The sequence below is a fragment of the Echeneis naucrates genome, chromosome 23, assembly GCF_900963305.1.
Source record: "Echeneis naucrates chromosome 23, fEcheNa1.1, whole genome shotgun sequence".
In the NCBI taxonomy this organism is placed as follows: Eukaryota; Metazoa; Chordata; class Actinopteri; order Carangiformes; family Echeneidae; genus Echeneis; species Echeneis naucrates.
Window position 1 is genome coordinate 2977994 of NC_042533.1, and position 20534 is coordinate 2998527.

At 40.4% G+C, this 20534-nt stretch overlaps 1 protein-coding gene across 2 annotated transcripts in view; it reads left to right on the forward strand.

The window, feature by feature from the left end:
* Window positions 1-4235: 4235 nt before the first annotated feature.
* Window positions 4236-20534, forward strand: part of LOC115037160 (liprin-beta-1-like) — a 28023-nt gene continuing 11724 nt past the window's right edge. Inside the window, exons 1-2 of one of the 2 annotated variants that reach the window (XM_029495661.1) lie at window positions 4236-4283; window positions 19990-20069. In XM_029495661.1, the coding sequence (XP_029351521.1) occupies window positions 20006-20069 (64 nt within the window). In that variant the 5' untranslated portion in view covers window positions 4236-4283; window positions 19990-20005. Of the gene's footprint in view, window positions 4284-13244; window positions 13380-19989; window positions 20070-20534 lie in introns of those variants that run through there. The other variant, XM_029495660.1, reaches the window with a different exon arrangement.

The following is a 20534-nucleotide window of genomic DNA, read 5'->3' on the forward strand; positions in this document are numbered from 1 at the left end:
CAACAAAAGAAGATGACAGCTAACTTTTTAATCACACAGACTACAAGCCAAAATCAGCAGGAATCAGGCGGCATTTCTTTCATCACAGCAGTCTGGTATACCGGAGCAGGAGCGAGCTGTCTAGACGATGGCTGACCTTTCTGTCGTGACCGATGCTTCTCTACTTTTCAAAGTCTTTTGCTTGTTTTTACATAACATAAACTGACCGGTTACAAACCTTGACCTTTTTCCTTACACAGTGAACATTAAATTCTCTAAATTCAAACTCAGGACCACTTTATGCAAAACAAACTTTGAATTTGTGACACAGCCTGCATATTTTATCCTGTTTTTCACCTCTGTTGATTTTACTAAGAATCGGAGGGTTTATCTAATTAATAATGCATTCTGTCATAATTGTAGTGTGGAGGGAATAGACTACTGCTGGTGCAGATTGACATCTCCTAAAATTGTCTAATCCTTTGATTTAAAAAAAAAACCCATCAATATTCTGTTGCAGAAACACATACACAACCAACTTCTCCAAACTTCGCTTCAGTTCGTGACCCTGATGGCCGAGTGGGATTTCAGTCTGTTTGTTTGTCTGCCGATGTTAATGTCAGACAAGTCGAGCGTGGAGTTTAAAGCAGTTGGTATTTCCTTGGCTACAGTCCAGCACCACCTGCCGAGTTTTCCTGGGGAGTACAGGCTGTTCTCTTGTCATGTCATCTGCAACAACAAAGAAAATGTCACAGATTCATTGCAGCATTTCAGATTGGGAAGACGCCGTACCTTCGAATCTTGGCTTTGTCCCAGAGGTGCTGCAACCAAAATACTGGAATGTAATATAAAATGACAAACAAAGAGGCCGTTACAATGCAACAACAGAATGTGTGTGGTATTAATTAAAGAGGCTTTAATTAGTATACTGTCGTACGTCTCTTGCACCTGTGTGTAATAGCTTCTGACCAGAGTTCGCCTTTGTTGATACAGCTCATCTGTGTTTGGCAAGATGTTCCTGGCGGCAGATGATGATCTGTCGGTTTTTGACTGATGCACCTGCAGTCTGGGCTCAGATGATTTGCCTTCTCAAAGCGACGCCCTCCCTCTGAAAGCTCTCCAGTCAATCAGTTCCTGTTTAGCACCAGAAGCCTTTGTCATTCTAATTAAAACCCCATTCATGACCGTGTAATAATTTAGACAAGTTGTGTTAACAGTTTGGTATTCAAACATTTCAGTTGCTCTATTAACTGGATTCAAGATAATTATTTGTTTCCATTCCAGCCTCATTTAGCTGCCTGTATGTCTGCAGACTTTTAGTCTTGTATCATTGATAGAGAAACTTGATGATTTTGAACAGATTAAACAAAGTTATAATGTCAGTTTGTGAACTTGGTAGTTGATTGTAGGCGGCTTTCTGTCTCCTGCTTCCACACTGCTAAACAAGTCTAGCTCTTTAAATACCAAGTGAATAATTTACTCTGTAAATATGTTCAGAAGGAGAAAATTTCATGATTTACAACTTGTTAACTGTCAGAGCTGTACAGGAATACCAGACAATAGAGATGAAAACAGAAGTAGTTATTAGTGATTTGGCAGAAAACAGCTGAACTGTCTGGACTTTTTTTGTTCATATATGGACCGAATGGTTGATTTATTATTTATTAAATCAACCTTGCAGGCTTCTGCTTTTACATTTTTGGCTTTAGTGACTCTGTCAGTCTGTGTAAGGCAAACATGTTTTATACTGTCAGCTAATATTAGCTCTTCATCCCCACCAGAAATTATGTAATATTATCACAATAGAAGGCAGAGGCGGTGTTTACTGTACACATGGGCTTATCCCTGTTATTCTGAGAGAGTTTATAGCCTGCAGGAGATTTATAACAGGATTACTAAAGCTGGGACACGGAGGGACGCCTACGCTCAACCAATTGCTTTAATCTGGGGATTTTGTCAACAACTAGCAACACCTCATATTCACACCGAGGCCTTGTAGATCTGTTTGCACTGTTTTCTCACTTATGAGACTTGGGAAAAAAAAAACAAAATCTCCCAAAAGAGCCACAGTACTGTGCATCTGAATTTTAACTGGGGGAAGACATGCTCTGTATGAAAATGGTATCGCAGCTTTTTTATTTTTGCCCAACAAATCAGACAGTCGCATGTGGAAATGAGTCTGACGTTTCTCTAAATTCTGAAGGGCTTGAAAAAATATCTGTAAGCTTTTGCTCCGGTGTTGCTCCGGTGTCGTTTCCAGATGCAGCAGCAGCTGCTCACAGTTGAAAACAGTTGTCCGATGAACTCCGTGCACACCACCTGCTCAGCAACAAGAGGAGAGAGTCTCAAACCTTTTTCCTTAAATGGAGCCTGATACTGTAGAGATGCAGCTACAGTTGATTTTACGATCGAAGCAGAAAGATGAAAGAAGCTAAAATGCTTCAATGGTAGAATATAAAAGAAGGTTAACATTCATTGCCTCTCTATAAGCCTTATATTCATCGTCCTTTTAGCTCTGTTTTAAGTCTCTGCTAACTCCTGCAGGCTTCAGAACTAAAACAGCAAGCTGACAGATGATGTAGTGCTTTGCAGAGCTGAGAGGAACTGGAGCAAGTTGCTCATTCTCGATATAAAATATCGATAAACACAGCTTTGAGCTGATAATTCTATCACCGGCCATGAAAAACTACAGCAGCGTAAAAAATCTATTTGTTGTCTGTTGCCATCAGTTGTGATGAAGGGGGGCATCATCTTCAAGTAAATGTTCAAACTGAGCGATTAACTCGGTCGCACAAGGATGAGCATTCGCACACACAAAAAAATGAAGTGTTTCATATTTGAAAGAGGCGAGTTCTTCTTAGATGAGATGAGAATGAGCTCTCTTATTGCCAGACAGGCACTGGAGTGGAGGCTCAGTATCAATATAATTACATTTATAACAAAATCACGCCACATCTCATCAGTGAATGGAGCAGAGAGAGGCTGGGCTGATCGTCCAGAGAGTGAAATGGGGATATCACTTCACCCACTTCTGCTATATTATTCTGCAGCTAATTGAAAGAATTGGATGAGGTTTAAACAATGCCAAGGCGTCTACTCACTGCATCGCCCACTCACAGCCTCCGCTGTAATGACATCCCCCACACATTTCCAGACTTTCATAATAAATGTTTAGTCTTCTTTGATCACACCTTAATGCTTCTGTAATATTGTTTTATTTTAGAAGTAATTCTGCTGCTTGAGGGCCCAAACGAACATGTATAACATTTATCCTTCAGGTCCTTCACAGTTATGCTGCTGTAATTATTGCTTCCTTTGGGGAAAATAGACGTAAATTGAAGAATTAAAGCAACATTTACTTCATAATAAGGAGGTTTAATCATCGCTGATTGGTCGCCCCGAATGTGGTTAATGTTCTTACTTAAATCCGACACCTTTCTGGCACCATCACTGACAAAATCCGACGGCTTCATTCCTCTTTTTTGTCCAAATCCATTATTTACCCCACTCGATGTGGGCGGGGCTTTACTGGTACCACTGCACTAAATGCAAGTAAGATTAATGAGGTATGTGGGAATTAGTGCTGAGAATATTTATGTACCAAGACACAGATGTTTGTTTCCCAAGCTGGGCTCATCGTCAAGAGAGAGAGAGTTGAGTGATGATGTCACTTCACAGACAAAACAAGACACTGTAATTTCAGCCATGCAGCATCCTGACGAGCCTTCAGGTTTAATTTAGAGAAGAAAATCAATGTGCAAACAGAGACAGTTGAATATATTTGAAAGAGGCATCAGGAAAAGAAAAAGTTTTATTATTGAACAAGCCAAAATATGATAAAATGAATTTAAAGTACATTGTGATCCTCAGCCTTGAGATTCAGCCAATGGCCTGAATAAGTGGAACAGTGGAGCAGCTGTTCCCCCCGTTAACCCCAGCAGGGTTTTGGGTTTCGGCTTGTTGTCCCTGTGCCTTGGTGGATTCCCTCTGGCTTCCTTCCACACTCTAAAGACATACAGGGGAGGTCGACTGGTGACTCTAACCTGCCTGTAGATGTCAATGTTTAGCATGTTGTTGGTTAATAAAAGCATGAGACATTAACATGCAACATAAACTAATATTGCCAGCTAGTTTTGTTTTGCAGATGTTCAGTCGTGAAGTAAAGTGTTGAAATTGAAAAGTAACTATTTTTTTCAGTTTGTTCTCTGAGGACCTTTAATATCTTCATCCGTCTGGCAGCCGTTGGAGTATTTCAGTCTGGAATCGCAGCGTCCTTCTAACAATTTTCAGACATTGTGAGTGATGTGAGTACAATACTGAAGAAGAATTCTGCACAGATTTTCTGCAATCTCCTGATTCTTGTAGTGGAAGCAGTAGAATTAGCTGGTAATGTTTTTCTTTAACAAAGGACAGAGTGATAAAAGTTCTGCGGCATAAATAACTAAATGGGCTTGAAATGAGGAACATTTAGTTCGAGCGCAAAAGGGCTCCATTTGGCAGATTAAATCATTTTTGCTGTGCGCTTTTTTGGTAAATACTGCAGTCTTTGGCAGGCTCCTCTACAGCCTCACAGAAAAATTGGGTCAATTTTAGAGTCCCCCATGTTTGCCAAAATGCGCTCATCTGGTTTTTTTGCATCACAATGATGAACAGGTTGGAAGCTGTGTGGTGTTTAATGTCCTTCCCCTGGCACAGTGTGTCCTGTCCACCTAGCTGAGATTTACAGGGGATACTCGTGTGTGTGTGTGTGTGTGTGTGTGTGTGTGTGTGTGTGTGTGTGTTCGCTCTCTGTCTGCTGCAGCCTGTTGCTAGGTTTCCCTTCGCTTCACCTGGCACAAGATCAACCCAGCCGATACTTTTGTCTCAGGAAAATATCCGCACAAAAACATGGTCTGATTTTTTTAGGACAGTGGAGCAGAAGCTGAATCTGTTCAGTTTTATATAAATGTTTGTTATTAAGCTTCTGTTTTGCTGAAAGCTTTTCTGTCTTTTATGAGTTCAAGTTCTGTTTGTATGGATGTGTCAGTTGCGTTGAAATGTTTGCCCTCAGGTGTGGCTCATGTGGAACGGTTGTGATGCCCCTACAGTATGTGCTCATCTGCCTTTACCTGCCCCCTTCTGTTGTTGTGCTGTGAGCGATGGCCATTTTGTCTCATGTAATTTGTGTCGGGCTAAGCTGCTGTGTCACATTTCAGCAGAGGGTTTTGCTGTTGACCTCCACATTCAGAGAATAAACTGAGATCGCCTCAGAAAAGAGTGATTATCATGAGTGCCGTGAGATGATGGAACAGAAGAGGATACATCGCACAGATTCAGAGACATAAAATGAAAAATGTCAATGTACTTTTTTTCAAGGTCAGGCATCAATTTCAATGCTCAATGGTGTCTTATAATGCTCCGTTACTTTTTTCCCCTCCTGTTTTATTCCTTTATTTTAATCTAATATTAATTGACTAAATGCATTCAGAATTGCTTTGTGTATGAATGATTTTATTTGAATAAATTAGCCTCGACTTGCCTTAAACTTATTTTAAAAGACTTAATTTTTCCTTGATCTGACTTGACTGTCTGTTGAGCGTGCTGATGGTAAAATTATCATATTTCAATTGTTAGAAATGTTGAGTTTCTAACAGCCATGAACAGATAATGAATTCAAAGCGCTGTATCTGCAGAATAGAGCTGAACGTTAGTTTAAAACTAAATGAAACAACCAGCCGGTGACTTTGTTCGTCTGCTAAGATGAACGAGGACAGTTTGGATCCTGTGAAGACGAATGAAACACAATATTCAAACTGTTCCGAGTGAAACCATCCCAAACAGAAGAAATCCCAGACACACGTCTAACTGCCTCGCTCCTTCGGGGTGAGAAGTGTCTCTGAAGAGGGAGCAGCGTGAGTTGGTACAAAGTGTTGCTCCCGGGTGGGTGGAGATAATTCCCTCCATCTTAAAGGTAGCCCGAGGAGTTTTGAAGTGCTTGTAGAGGGATGGAACATTGTTTTTATGATTGTGGCCTTGTTTTATTTGCAATATGGCAGCAAACGGAGGGAAGCTGGAGAAACTTTCATGCTCATAACTTTAACTGAAGGTGATGTGAATTCATTTTGAGTGTGCGTAAAAATGAAAGTGACTGTGGAAATCACCACCTTTCATGAAATGACGCACAGACTCAAACAATCCAAGACTGAGATGTTCCCATCAGCTGTTTGACGTCTTCTCTGGACAAGTGTTGTTGTTACAGTGTGGGTTTCTGTGCTGCAGAGATGAATCACAGCTCTGTACTGAATCACGGGTACAGGATTGACATCAAGCATTTTCAGACGTCGCTGGGGAGCTTAAACGTTTAGCTCCCCGATGGGGACTGGTGGACGGTTAACGTCATCTGCAGAAGAAAGAACACAATCCCGGCTGTGAGCTGCAGTCGCACTCAGTTGTGGGTAGTTAAATCAGAAGATGAGTTTGGTGCATCCACAGAAAGAGCTTGTTTCTCCTGCCAGTATTTAATTCCAACCGCGGTTTCTATTACAATGTTGGACACGGCTCTGACGTTATCATGGATATATAACAAATGTTGCATGAACATATGTATCCTCCCACATACATCTGCTGTCACTTACATAAGACTATTGTTGTCTTTATGACACATACATCATTTATCTTATAGTTTTCTCATGTGCACCTAAGATTTATTAGTTTTTATTTTCCATTAATTAATTGGTCGTCTGTGAAACTCTGACTCGAGCTTGATAGGCTGCGTTAAAGAAAGAATGAATTATAACTTTAACATTTTATTTATCAGTTTTTTGATTTGGGAAGTCTGGTTCCTAAACATTAGAGTTGGGTTGTGGGTTATTAGCAGGTTATCCTGAGTGCCTGTTTCAGCAAACCTGTAGAAATGTTTAACTTTTCAATTTATGTACTTAAAAAATCTGCAAAATATTTAGCAAAGAAACTTCTTTGCACATTATGCATTGCCCCAACTCAAAGTCGCTCATGACAATGATTGTTTTACAGATATGCTTTGATTACAAACCGCTACTGCTAATTTTGTTACAGTGTGCTTTTCCGGCTCACATTATGCATCTTCTCAAAGTCACAAAGTGACTAAAGCTTGCTGCAAAGTTGATAGAAGCCACGTTTAAGTCTGGAAGCTTCCATATGGGTAAAATAGTGTGATTCCAGCTTTGGAAATTTACTGTGCAACTACAGCCAGGGGGATCTGTTTGAGACTCATGAGTCACACACAAAAATAACTGTGATTTTTCAATGGAGTTGAATAAAATGTCATGGCCATGGAGAGAAAAACATGAATAACACAAACACTGGCCTCCTTTTAAGTATAATAATGTCAGTAATACTGTTGATAATGTCTGCTTCTGCTGTGGCGACACATTTTGGATCATCTAGGAATACAATTAGAGGTTCTGTCACAGCTCCCAGTCAGGGGATCATGCAGTAATCTTCAAAATGGCTGTCATACCACCTCTAAGTGCACATTTTTCTTTTTCTCGCTTTCTTTTTCATCTTTAATGTCGCAGACTTGACTTTCGGTAAAAGTCATTGTCACTTTTGCAGCTCATTTGTGCTCCATCTCTCTCGGTCTCTTCACATTTCCGTGGCTTCTCTCCACATCTGAGGGGCAACATTTCAATTGGTTGGCCGCGGCGCAGCCGCTTCTTTATTATTAGCCTCCTGACAAGCAGGGGAGTAATTATGGGATGTCGGAGGGTTTGCTGTGAGTTATGGACAAAGCTATTCTCAGCATGTTTGTTCCTTTGTTAGTTCAACTTGCACTTAAGAGCCAGAAAGGACAGTATCTGTGTGTCATGCAGGGATTGAACGGCTCTCTTCAGCAGCCTGCAAATAGAAATAGGGAGCTCGACGCCTGCAGCCTGCAGTCAGTGGTGACAGTTGCTAGAGTCTTGTCACAGTATGTAAATCAGTTGTCACATGAGATTAGCTAAGTAAATTAGACTTTCTTTTTGTATGAATGCGTATAGACTGCATGTAATGCATGATGGATGGATGGTCAACGTGCAGAGAGAGAAACAGCCATCGAACTAATCGCCCAGCTGTTGAATCTGAGGAGTTTGGAGACCGACAGTGAGCACTGAGGGATGCGATGGGTGAGAGATAAGTGAGCAGTGAGGATGCTTTGAAGCACGACGATGAATAGCACCTCACCAAGCGGTCCTACATTAGACTATGGATTTGAACGGGGGAGCTCGGGAGCTCTCATCTCATTAATTATCACCCTGTCAGGTGTGTTACATGAGAAATAAAAAATAACAAAAGAACATGATCTGCTGGACCTCATCAGCAGGGAGCTGAATAATGACATAAAGCCATCTCAGTGTCTCTTTTGGGCTAATGAAGAAATCATTCATCATTTCAAAATTGATCTCAGCAAATCCAGCAGCCCCCCGAGAATCTTGGCACTTCAGCTGCTCTGCATCTTCTCTATAATCACTTAACTTTCTTAACGCTCCTCAGACTGAGCGGTCCTCTTTAGGCTGGACATCAGCGTCACCACAACTACACTCTTCTTTGTACATGATTGTCTCCTTTTTATCTGTATTATGTCGATGGTTTTTTAACCACACTGCTGGCCATACCTCATCTGTGCTGCGTGATTAATACCATTACCATTAAACTTTATCATGTATTTGCGTTCCATGTTTTCAGAAATGTGTGATGATTTATCAGCTGAACGTTTATATATGATGTTAGCATTTAGCTTACACACCATTGTGCCTCACTACAGCCTCGTGGGGACACAACCAGCAGCTCTGCTTGTGATTTTCTGTCGAAGCAGGATTAATATAGTCTGCAGCAGAACCTGTGTGTCCTCTAAATCAAAAACACTTAACTACACAGGTTGCATAATCATAAAAATTGCCTTTCGAACCGCAGTAACTTGTACAAACAGTTGTGATCGACTAAGAATGAATCAGCTTGCGATATAAAGTGAATCTAAACTCCTTGTTGCCTGAAAAAAGGGAAACGTGTATCTCTATATATCTCCAGGGAGCAGAGGAAGCTTCAGCGGTAGAAATGATAAAAGACATCACATAAAAAGAGGAAGAGCTGCAACAACAAAGAGGACTAAAAGGCACTTATGAAGAGAGTAAGATGTGGATTTACTGTAAGTGTCTAATGTGTCTTTATCAGACTCTGTTTAATGAGCTTTAGTAATTATAAACATCCAGCTCCTGCTGACAAAACTCTGTAGATGTTTTTCTGAAAAAAGGTATCTCCAGAATAAAGAGTTCACAGTGAACTCTACTTCTTTACACACAGCTTACTGCGTTGAGGATTGTCTGCAGCTTTCAGGGCTGGCGGGATACTCAGATAAGAATTATGATTTATGTTTACTCTGCTGGATACTTTGGTGGCTGGAGTGCTTCCAGGTCCATTAGCCTGCACCAACAGGAGCACTTGACCTGAGCCTGTAACCGTCCTCCAGCTTCAACCAGAACAACCTGACATCAATTCAGCCACGTTGGCTTTTTTTTTTTTTTTTTTTGACTGTTTCATTTGAGTTTCCTCTGACCCCCTCACCAGATAAAAACTTGTTGCAGAGGTACTTCCGAGCAACAAGGTTGCTATGGCCACTAAAATCACCATGCTGTATGATAAGATGCTTTGGGACATTGTCTCCGGAGCCAGCGTGAGATAGGCACAACACTCAGTGCAGCCGGAATGACAGTTAAAGCTTTCAGAGCTGTAATTTGCTCAGAAACCAACTGCGGCAGTTCTTCGTCAGTAAGTGGTCTGCTGGAAAACTCATAGAACACAAAAGGAGGTTAAATAAAAAATAAAAAAAAGTTAATTGCTTTTACAGCTCTGATTGCTCTATGATGAGTTCAGCAGGGACACTTTCGCTGTAGACTGTGACTCAGAGGAATACGCCTTATGAGAGTCATTACATACTGTATATTTCACCAAACGCACGTACTCACAGAGCGGTAATGAGGCTGCTGTGGGGCAAACTGAGTCTCTTTCACAGGCTGAGAATTTACCTCCTGCTTCTTAAGTTGAGAAAGCTATTAAAAATCCATCAAGCTTGCTTGAAATATATATTCAGACTAAGTTAATAACGTGGCAGTTTGTATGAGCAGGTATAGTTTTTTTCATGAGGGGTCGCCACAGTAGGTTGGCGTCTCAGTATGTGATTTGGGGGTCTGGGGGAGCTGGACAACCCAGGATTACCCATCATGCCCCCTCACCACCACCTCTTTGCATTTCTTAAGGATTATCACATATTATTTTTAAATTGCTCCAAGGCTGTCTAATCACTCTGAATTACTGCTTAATTTCACTCCATCATGACGTCTGAAACTATACTTGGTTTTGCAGACGTTCCACGTCATCTTTGGCTTCACAACCGAGAGTTAAAGATGAAAAGGATCACAATGTGAATCGGAAAATGGGACGCCATTAACAAACAGCGATGATTTGAGATGTATAAATACTGTAACACTAAGAATGTGGGATGGATTGGATTCCTTTTCGGTCAGCAGTCAGTGCCAGTTAAAGAGAGAAAAACACAACACTGGTATCTAAAGACTGAGTTGAACTGCCATAATGGGAGAAGAATCTCTGCGCTTCCCTGAATTTATAGTTTAAAAATTGTTTTCTCAGCCCCTTACCCGCCTCGCTAATCCCCTGATTTAGTTCCATGCCTCCCCCACATCCGCACATGCTGATGTTTTTCATTATGAAGATGACCTTCAGCAGCAGAGTCATACTTCGGCTGATAGCCCTTTTGTGTAGACATTATCAGTATGCACCACATCGATCTCCAAATGCAATCAAGGAAGTCATGTGGAGGACAATTTAATCTTAACAAACAGAACATAGACAGCAGATGTCATATAGAAAAGCCTGAAAGTCGATTGTCCAAATCTGCTGGTTATGTAAGTGATCGTGTGTGTTGGAGCAACATATTACGCCTGAGGCTGTAACCATAAAAGCTTATTTCTCAGTTTGTCAACGCCACATCTTCAAGTTTACATGCGTGTTTTCTCCACATTTCAGTCAGGGAGACATTCCCCCCAGTTGTGATTCAGGGACAGCCTCTTATATCCTGTCTGCTGTGCAGACACTTGTTGAATTGTGAGAAGGATGGAGGCTCCTTCACCCTCTTGAACACACCTCTGTCTCCACCTGCTGGCTGGAGAAACATCCCCCTCCAACCAAACGGAGACAGAACACGTTCATTTGCACTTCTTCTGAAAAAATTGTTTTACATTGGAGTGAAAATAAAACAATGAATATAGATTTGGATAAACCTGTGTTCTGGCTACTTTACTATAGATCAGCCAGCTCTTCCCTTCTCTCACCACATAGGTGGACCTATAAATACTGTGACAGCTGCTGATAACTGTGAAAATGTACTTATTATGTGTAAATGCACAGGTGGCCTGTTCAGTTTGCTATTTAAAGCCTCATGTCGACCAGTAAATACCGCCTGTGTCATTTATCTGTTTTGGATTCAGATCAGATATCAGATTGGATCAGTTGTTCCAGCAGCACAAGAACCAGATCAGCTAAAGTCACCAAATTTCATGGAAAAATAAAAATTCAGGAGACGCCACGATTTGGTACAAACACGAGATGACAAAACTTTTCGCTGGCATTTAATGTGTAATTATTCAAAATAAAGGTGAAAATTGATAAAGTGTACATGTATTAGCGTTAAGTTGGATTTCAGCTGTGCTGTATTATTATTATCTTTAGACTCATTACTTACTCATCCACAGCAGTATTGAACAATTCTGTCTGGGTGAGTTGGAATTAATTACTTTATATACAACTGAAAAATCAATAGACTGAAATGTTTTGGATGGATTTCAAATTAACTAATAAATCCAGCCAACATGTGAAAAGTAGAAAGAAGCAGAGAGCAGCATCTCATCATTAATGCTAGTTAATGCCCTTTTTACATCTGACAGCATGGGACAAGGTAGATCATGTCAGTTTTCTATCGTACACATTCAGATTCTGATGCAAACGCATCAATGCTGTTTTTATCTGCTGCACTTATGAGGTGAAAACTCATTTACTCCAATTCAACTTTAGAAATTAAATCAAACCAATAAATACAATGAAGACGTTTAGAGAGGAGATGAAGAGCTGCTTAAATAACAGCACGGTTTTTGCTAAAGCCAGCAGAAATCCATCAGACTGTCCCAGATAAACTTATAATCTACATCATTAAGACCTTTTTTCTGATGGAGGTGAGTCCAGAGATCTGCAGGTGAGGCTGATGAACAGCCAGTGTTGCCTTCACTGTCTCTGCGTAATTTTCACCGTTTATAGACTTGCAAGCTATTCAAGTAGTATTGATTTGATTTTGAGAAATATTTTGGTTGCTGTCGATGAAGATGAGGATTTTAATTGTGGGGTAAATGTTACACAACTGTACGTGCACTTTGATCAACACGTGACAAGTTTTTCTGGCATCGCGGAAAAAGCACCGATTGTATTTGAACGTAGGTGTACTGTTAAGCTGACAACATTACAAACATTATATCCGGCAGAAGCTTTCAAAATAAGGCACATTTTTAGTATTTAATTCAGTCAACGTTATAAGAAAGGAGAGAAGTGTTTTAGAAGAAGCTCCCATTTTGTTTTAAGTTTTAAGATTTGGGGATTTTGGTGATGTGCCTGTCCACATAACCTTTCGTAAAAGCTGTGAAGATTACTAATAGACACTGACATAGTTAAAAAAAATAAGCAGTATGAGAGACATGACTATGAATTTTGGAATGTAAGATTTATTTAACTGAATTTAAAATTTTATCTGTCGTCTGTGCAGTTTTCTGCAACCTGACCGACCAAAATCGTTCACGCACATGAATATAAAGCAAGTTTTTGAAAAAATGGATAAAACATCACAGAGTAAACAAAAAATAAAACACCACAACATCCAACACGAGTAAAGAGGCCAGTGTTGAAAGAGATGCTGGTTCTTGATTCATGTTTATTACAACTGCTTGCACATTAAAATGTTTTATTAAAAAACAAAACTGCACCCACAGATAATGACATTCACATGAAAGTAGTTGTTGAGCTCTTTCATTCTCCTGTTAAGGTCAGATTAATCATTCATATACATGATTGCATTAGTAAATAGTAACATAATTAATAAATAAAAGTTCGGAGGGTGACGTTTACGCTCTTATTTTGAAGCCCGGCTCGGCGGACTTCCTGCCGTTAGCTCTCTCTTTAGCTGCCTTTTCCAGTCGGGATGAAGGAAAAAGTTCATTTCGCGGAGAAACTCGGCGGAAAAACGGACTCCGACGATGAAGCTCCGCTGAAAAGAGCCCCAAGTGTTTGGAGATAAACCGGGCAGACACCGTGAAGTCCCTTCAGAAGCATTTCTGGGTCCAAAAACTGTAAGTTTCTGTGAACTTTTCTGCCCGGAGTTCATTTTTACCGTTAAAACTTTTACCGTTTGCTAAAGCTAGCTTAACTTTTTTTTTTTTTTTTTTAAAGAAGAAATCATTTTAAATAATTTGACTAAAACAACATAAATAGATTAATCTAATTCTCCAGGAGAGATTTTAGCTCTTTATCTGAACTTAATGACTTTTTTTTCCCCACTCAGAATTAAAGCTGTTTGTAAATAATGTTATTTTCCTGCTTTTAATTTCTAATGTTCAGAATAAGGCACTAACTTAGATGGAAACACACAAAAAAAATGAGCACTAAATGATGTTAAATACTTTCCATTAAAAAAAGAAGTGATGCTAAACAAACAGAAAATCTTTCAGTGTTGGGTGTTTTCTTTTGGTAATTTGAGTTTGCTTTGCTTTGCTTTGCTTTGTATTTGAGGACATTCTTTTATTTAACCAGAGCTGATTTATGCATCACATGTCCATTAATGTGGGAGCCAGATTGTGAATCATTGTGGTGAAACTCCAGTGGGACTCAGTTTGGCTCCCAGGAAGAGTTACAGTAGAAAAGACAGTAGCAGTCAGCACAAAGCCAGCAGCGTCAGCTTCTTCCATTATCAGTCCCAGACCTCGGAGCCTTTTGTTTGGGTAAACCGATGTAAAGTACAGTTGTTAAGAAACAAAAAGCAAACTTCGGGAGGCGTTGCATGACCTGCTGGCAGCTCCGCTCTCTGGATACATCTGATGATGATGTCTTGGCTTCCAGGCAGAGAGCTGAAAGCATAACAAAGAATTTTATCCCCCCCCCTCTCCCTCCGACAATAACCATATCTGTATCCCCCGCCACGGTCACAGCACATCTAATGGCCAGCGGCTCAGGAAATCCATGTTGTTGCACAACAGATGAACTGATGTTTCAGTGCGAGAACTGGAATAAAAAAACGCTTTTCACGTTGCTCTGTGATTGTTTAAGAGACACAAATAAATAAATCTAATCTCTTGGCAGCAATTGTCATGTTTCCTCAGCCAGCAGGCCGTTGTTTGCAGCTCAGTCAGGTGATGACAAAGTCCGTCAGCCCTTGTCTATATCAGCGGCCCACTTGGCCTGTTGTAAGGTCAACATGTTGGAGATGCCAGAGAGGGTTCCAGTTTTAACGTTTTCTGAACACCAGGTGTCCAGTTCATGGGGTTTTCTCTTGACATTCACATTCCTGACATTCTTGGTACATTGCTCTCGTGGTGGTATATTTTTGAAAGAAGGGAGGTGTCATGTGATATATTGGGATGTTTACACGCTTCCTTAATTAAATTGAAATCCTAATCTGAAACATTTGGTTTTGCAGAAATGTAATTAAAGACAAAGTTTTACCTATGAACGGTGTAAATTCTTCTCTAGCTTGCAGAAAGTTTGTACTCCAGTGTGCGGCTTTTAGAGTTGTAGGCTTTAATGTAGACAGAAATGACTTTTTATGAGTAAGAGGAAGACATTTCTCCAGAATGTGCCAGGAAACGCTTCCTGACAAGGCCGAGTCAAGGTCTTCCTGAGTGAGGGGATGCCTCAGTTTCAAGCCTGTTTATCTTTTCGGCTCATTCATCGGAGTTTATATAGAACTCATTGAACTTTAATGTATTTTACCTCTGAGGGGCTTAAAATTGCCATTTCACTGTACTCGAGAAAACATACTTAAAAAAAAAAGCTACCTTTGTATTAAAACCTTGATAACAAAAGCAAAGAGAGTCAGTTTTTCTTGGCTTGCTGACCTCCCTTACTCAGTTCCTCCAGCCCCTTTCCACCATCCTCTTTATTTTTTTCCCCTCCAATGTGCTTTCTGAGTATGATGTAGTCGAGGCCACATGGAAAATCTGCAATAATTTGGGATCAGTGTCGTGCTGCTAGCATGTGAGTCCCTGAAAGACAAAGCCTTGTTTGTGCAGTGTCTCCGTGTGGCAACTGCTGCGGCGGTGAGAAATAAAGCACTAGTTGAGAGCCTGGGCTGCTGAATCTGTCAAACAGTCTGACTTCACAGCAGCCCAGGCTGTAAGCCCACTGGACCATCTCTCATGGGGAATATGTAAACAAAGGCAGGGACTGATCCAGGACTTCACCTGAAGTTGGGTTTCGTATGGTTAGTTTAACTTACTGCAACGCACTTCTGACTACTGCAGACTGCCACAGCTACTACTTCTTTTTGTTTAGTTCATTTTGGTCTTGTTTATTTTGAAATTTTAATTGCGTGTCTTTTGAGAAGACTCCTCGTGAGTAACTGTTGTGTCTGAACTGTGCAATCCACTGTCACTGTCATTGGTTATGGCTGCAATGTCAGCAACTTGGAAACGACAGATTTAAAATTAAAAACTGGCGAGGGGCTTCTGGGAGCATTAATGAAATCTGACGTTGTTGTAATTCTTTTATCAATATTAAGTTTGATATCTGTCTTCAATTAAAAGAAACCAAAATTCCCATGGCTCTCTAAGCAAATATGACTGGAAGCCAGTTTGGCAGCAAAATGCAAGCACACCGTATATCTAACCGAACAACACGGGATATTGTGTTCTATAATGAATGACCTTCTTTTTCGTTTTGAATAAGAAGCAGTTCAGTATGAGAAATCATATGCAGTTTTCACTTTATGCTCATTGTGAGCTTTGGATGAGAATCTGGTCATACAGATTCTGCACTGTTTAGAAGCTTTTTTATTTATTTATTTATTTTTTGCTCCAGGACAGACAGAAGACAGACTTTGACATGGAAGCATAGTTTGTGAAACTGTTAGTTGATTATTCAATTTGTTAAGTAAATGTATATAAAAAAAAAAGAAAAAAAAAAAAAAGAAGAAAGGGTAAAGCGATGACTTCTGATGACTTTCTCAGTCTTATATTTACTTTTGTCACTTCGTATTTTAGGACATTGTAATGGGCATTTTTATAGCTAAATGGCCTCTTAGTAGCACTGTGAACATTCACAATGTGTGGCTAAAAACAGATGTAAAGTAGATACCAAAGGACCCTGTGTTGATCCCTATGGGATGCTGTTATTTACTTTTAAAGAGAATTTTATTTGAACTCATCTGTAAGAACAGATAGAGTAGAAAGATATAAGTTAAGTAAACAAAATTATTAAAATTCAGTCATTTCAAAACTACTGCGATTGATAACTCTGTATTTCCAGACTCACTGTGGTTGCTAAGTGTTGCTACTGATTGTGTTACTTCAGTACGACTAATGCTACTCCCATTACTACGCCGAGGCAGCTTGTGATTGAAATGCACATCTGTACCACAGCTGCAACGCAAATGAAATGGAGGAAGTGTGTGTGTGTGTCTGTCTGTATGCGTTTTGGAGGCTGTCCACTCAGCAAAAGGGTCAAACAATCCCACCCCCTTTCCTCTTCAAATTTATTGTCACTCCCCCTTCGTATCACTGCCATATCATATCCTCCCCATCTGCTTGATGTTAAAACCACCACAACCACAGCATTAGAACAGTCAAGTTCACCCAGCATACACGTTCGTCTTCCATGAAAGGAACGCTGCCTTTTCTGCCATCATTGGTCTTTCTTCTTTATTAGAGTATTAAATAAAAAGCACGTTTGTACAGCTGTCAGGAAGTGCTTGTCAGATGGTCAGATAACTACAGATACTGCCTCACTACACCTGTCTGACTTTGGATTCCATAATTGCATTTGTTTGGATCTAATTTCAGCTGTGGACCGATCCACATTTCTTGTGGCAGCAGTGTTGGCTGAGTTGACTTAAAATAAACTGCAGAGTTTTTGTGGGAATTAATGAATTTATTAGAATTTTTCTGTGATTTTAGAGAGCAGTAAAGCTCTGTGACACAGTAATGGGATCTATCTCTGAAGATACACAGTTCATTCTCAGTACGTTCAATAGTCCTCATGGGATTTGCTGTGAAGGATGGGGGAGGGTGGGGGGGTCACACAGGTCTGTGGGGATGTCAGTACCAGGCGTTAGTGTTTGGTTTTTTGGGAGAACTAACCTGCCCAGGAATGTGTGGCGTGCTCACTCCTACACTGCTGCCCTACATTATCAGTCATTGTTACAGACATTTCTTTAAGTGGCCAGAGAGATGGCCCCCCATCTGTGGGCTTTTCTCTGGAGGCTTTGGTCAGAAAGTTCTGTATGGGTGACCTGCTCATCACTGATGTGAACAGAAGTGGAAAAACTTCAGCCTGGCCTCACATTTTAAAGAGTCCGGCTGTATGAGTCTGGGGAATGGAGAGACTAGTTTACGTGGCACAACCAACAAGATTGATTATTATCCTCTTAACTGTTAACTGAACTGAAATTGGATTCCTCACGAGACCCTTAATGCCAGATTTGATTTGGCTGTTATCACAGGGAAGCAGAGAAAAGGAGGATGGCAGCCTCTTGGTTTGTTGCAAAGTTTTATTTTAAAATGTTCAATTTCATCTGAACACCTAAGATTTACGACAAAAACAGTGCAGGGGATAATTGAATTTAGAAACTTATAACACTAGTTTTCCTCTTTTCTTCGCTTCGTCTCATTTTTTTGATGTCAGCATTCACATGGAAAAAGAAATCATTTTGATTTACAACACAAGAAAACAAAAAATTGGACAAAGTTTAGATTTCTTCCATGGGCTGAATGAAGCAGCTGACCAAATAAAGCGTTTCCTCTGCTGAGAGTGGGTGATGGGTTTCCATCATTCTACGGAAATACCTGCAGAGTAAAAAATATTAATAGCAAGATGCATATCGGTGGCATTCCTCCAAACTCAATCCTCACAAGAACTATAAATTTTAATTGGAAGGTGCATAGTTTTTTTTTATTTTTTTTTTTTTATGAGGTATTTTTTGGCACGCTTATTGCACACATCACCTTGCTTTAAATGTGTGAAATGTGTGTGATTACATCACCAGAATTCTGTTCATATGAATCTTAATGATATGTTTACGGAGCAGTGCAAACATACAGCAATATGCAGGATGTTTTGGAAGAACTTTACTCCCCTTTGTGCAGCATATGAAGCTGAATCAGGCAATGGAGTACTTAAAGCACCCTTGTATTAGCAGCAGACTCCGATCTGCTCATTTAGACGCCGCTAGTTTAATTACACTCTTATTGCCCATTTTCACCCTGCTAGGGGTGACACTGTGACCCCAGAAAGGGAGGAAATGAAGTAGGGCCTGCAGTCCCTGCCCCCCTGCCATGGAAGGTCTTGAACAAGTAAAGCCACTGTTGTTATGTTAGTTCTGGGTTTTAGCTGCTCTCTCCACAACCACCATACGGTCTCCCCTTCAAATCACATTTTTTTGAAGGGTTCAGCTCAAGTGAGAGACATGTGATAAGTGTTTGGATTCAGCAGGGAATAGGGATGCTGTCCAACTTTGTCGTGGAAGTTTGAGATACCGAGCATGCCAGTGCTACAAGGCCTGGGTCCCCCGGGAGAATAGTACCATTATTCCAGATAGGAGCCTGGCCATAAGCCCCCATGACTGCTCGGCTTCCGGAAGTAAGGCCCGCTGGGGAATAAGACCAGGACATCACTTGATTTTCTGTCTTTGAAGCAGCCAGTTTGACTGCACTGCATTAATTTGATGCAGCAGCAATCAATTGAAAGGGAAGAAGGAGTGCTTGTACCATAACAGGATTAGTGATAACACAGTTATAGTTTCAAATGTAAAAAGGTAGAGGCAGGCTTTGTAGTTCATCTTTTCTTTTTTTCTGTTTCTTTGTTTGCAAGACTGGAGGTCTTGTTCAAGAGTGCCACAATAGTCAGGTCACGGTTACACAGGACAAAGGAAAGAGGAGCTAAAAATAGGGAATGTTTGCTTGGAAATTGATTGACTATCAAATAAATTTCCAGTTACTAAGTATTTGCTTTTGTTGGAGTGAAGCCAAGCACAGTGTCCAAAGTCAAAATCAGACTCTCCTTCATGCTGCCCATATTGACTTTTTACACACGCCATCCATTCACCATTCTGTCTACTTCTGAGAAATGGTCCTAAAGTGTGTCTTTTACCTGACTTGTTGATTTGACTTACTGTCCCAACAAATGTCTAGGTTTTCAGCTTGGTAAAGTCTCAAGTGGCAACTAACTGAGGGGATGTTTATTTTTGTGTGCTGTTTGGATCTTTTGGTTTGTTTAATTTAATTCAGATAAGTGACAAAATAATCTGACCACATGGTCTATTGAGTAACTATTCTTGAGCTTTTGATCCTATCACATTATCTTATTTAGCAAATGCGGTTGTCCTAGATGCCATGAAATTATGTTGTAGACTTCCACATTTCTCCATGTTTTGCTTCTTTTCCAATATAAAACAATCGAGTGATTCATAAAGTGCTTTCCCTTCTGTTGAGGTTTGAAGAAAACACAGGGGTTTAAAATAGTAATAAGTTATTTTATAGTTCTTTTTTAAGTTGATTAAACACACAGTTAAGATTAATTTGCTAATTGCTAATTAAAATTGCATGAGGAAAGACAGCTTTTGGCACCGGTGTATGCACAGTATTTGCCTTTTCAGAAATCAATGTTATTTTTCTACATGAGGAGCTCTCTTCCTTCTGCTCCTTCTTATCTCTTAAAACATCTTGACCCTAAAACTTGTCTCCTTCTTTTCAGATTCATTGAGGCAAAGATGATGTCTGACGCCAGTGAGATGTTGGCAGCAGCCTTGGAGCAAATGGATGGGATCATAGCAGGTAACCACATTCTACACTTGGACTTAAAGACCTGGCCACATCACTTTAGGTAGGCATGGCATATTATGGGGTGTAGCCACATCTGGATGCTATTACATTGCAAACTGGAAACACTACAGCCTGTGGACGGTAACACAATGTGTCCTTCTCTTTCCACTCCTACCTGCAATTTGATGTAATCCTCTTGAATACACATAAAAGTCTGGAATAAAGCTGGAGTTGTGCTGCTACGTCAGTGCCTCTTTCTTCCTCCACTGGATTGTTCCACCATGAGAAATGAAACTTTCCATTGTCCCCACAGTGATGGAAACTAATGATTATCCAAGCTCTGAGTTTGGAAGACCAGCTCCTGCTTGGGAACTTTTGGCCACACTCTGTATACTTGTGCCGCTGCAGATGAGCAGAGCAGGCTTCAGTTTCAGAGTCCCTACTTTTCCGCTGATGTGTGTAATTATAGCGCTGACC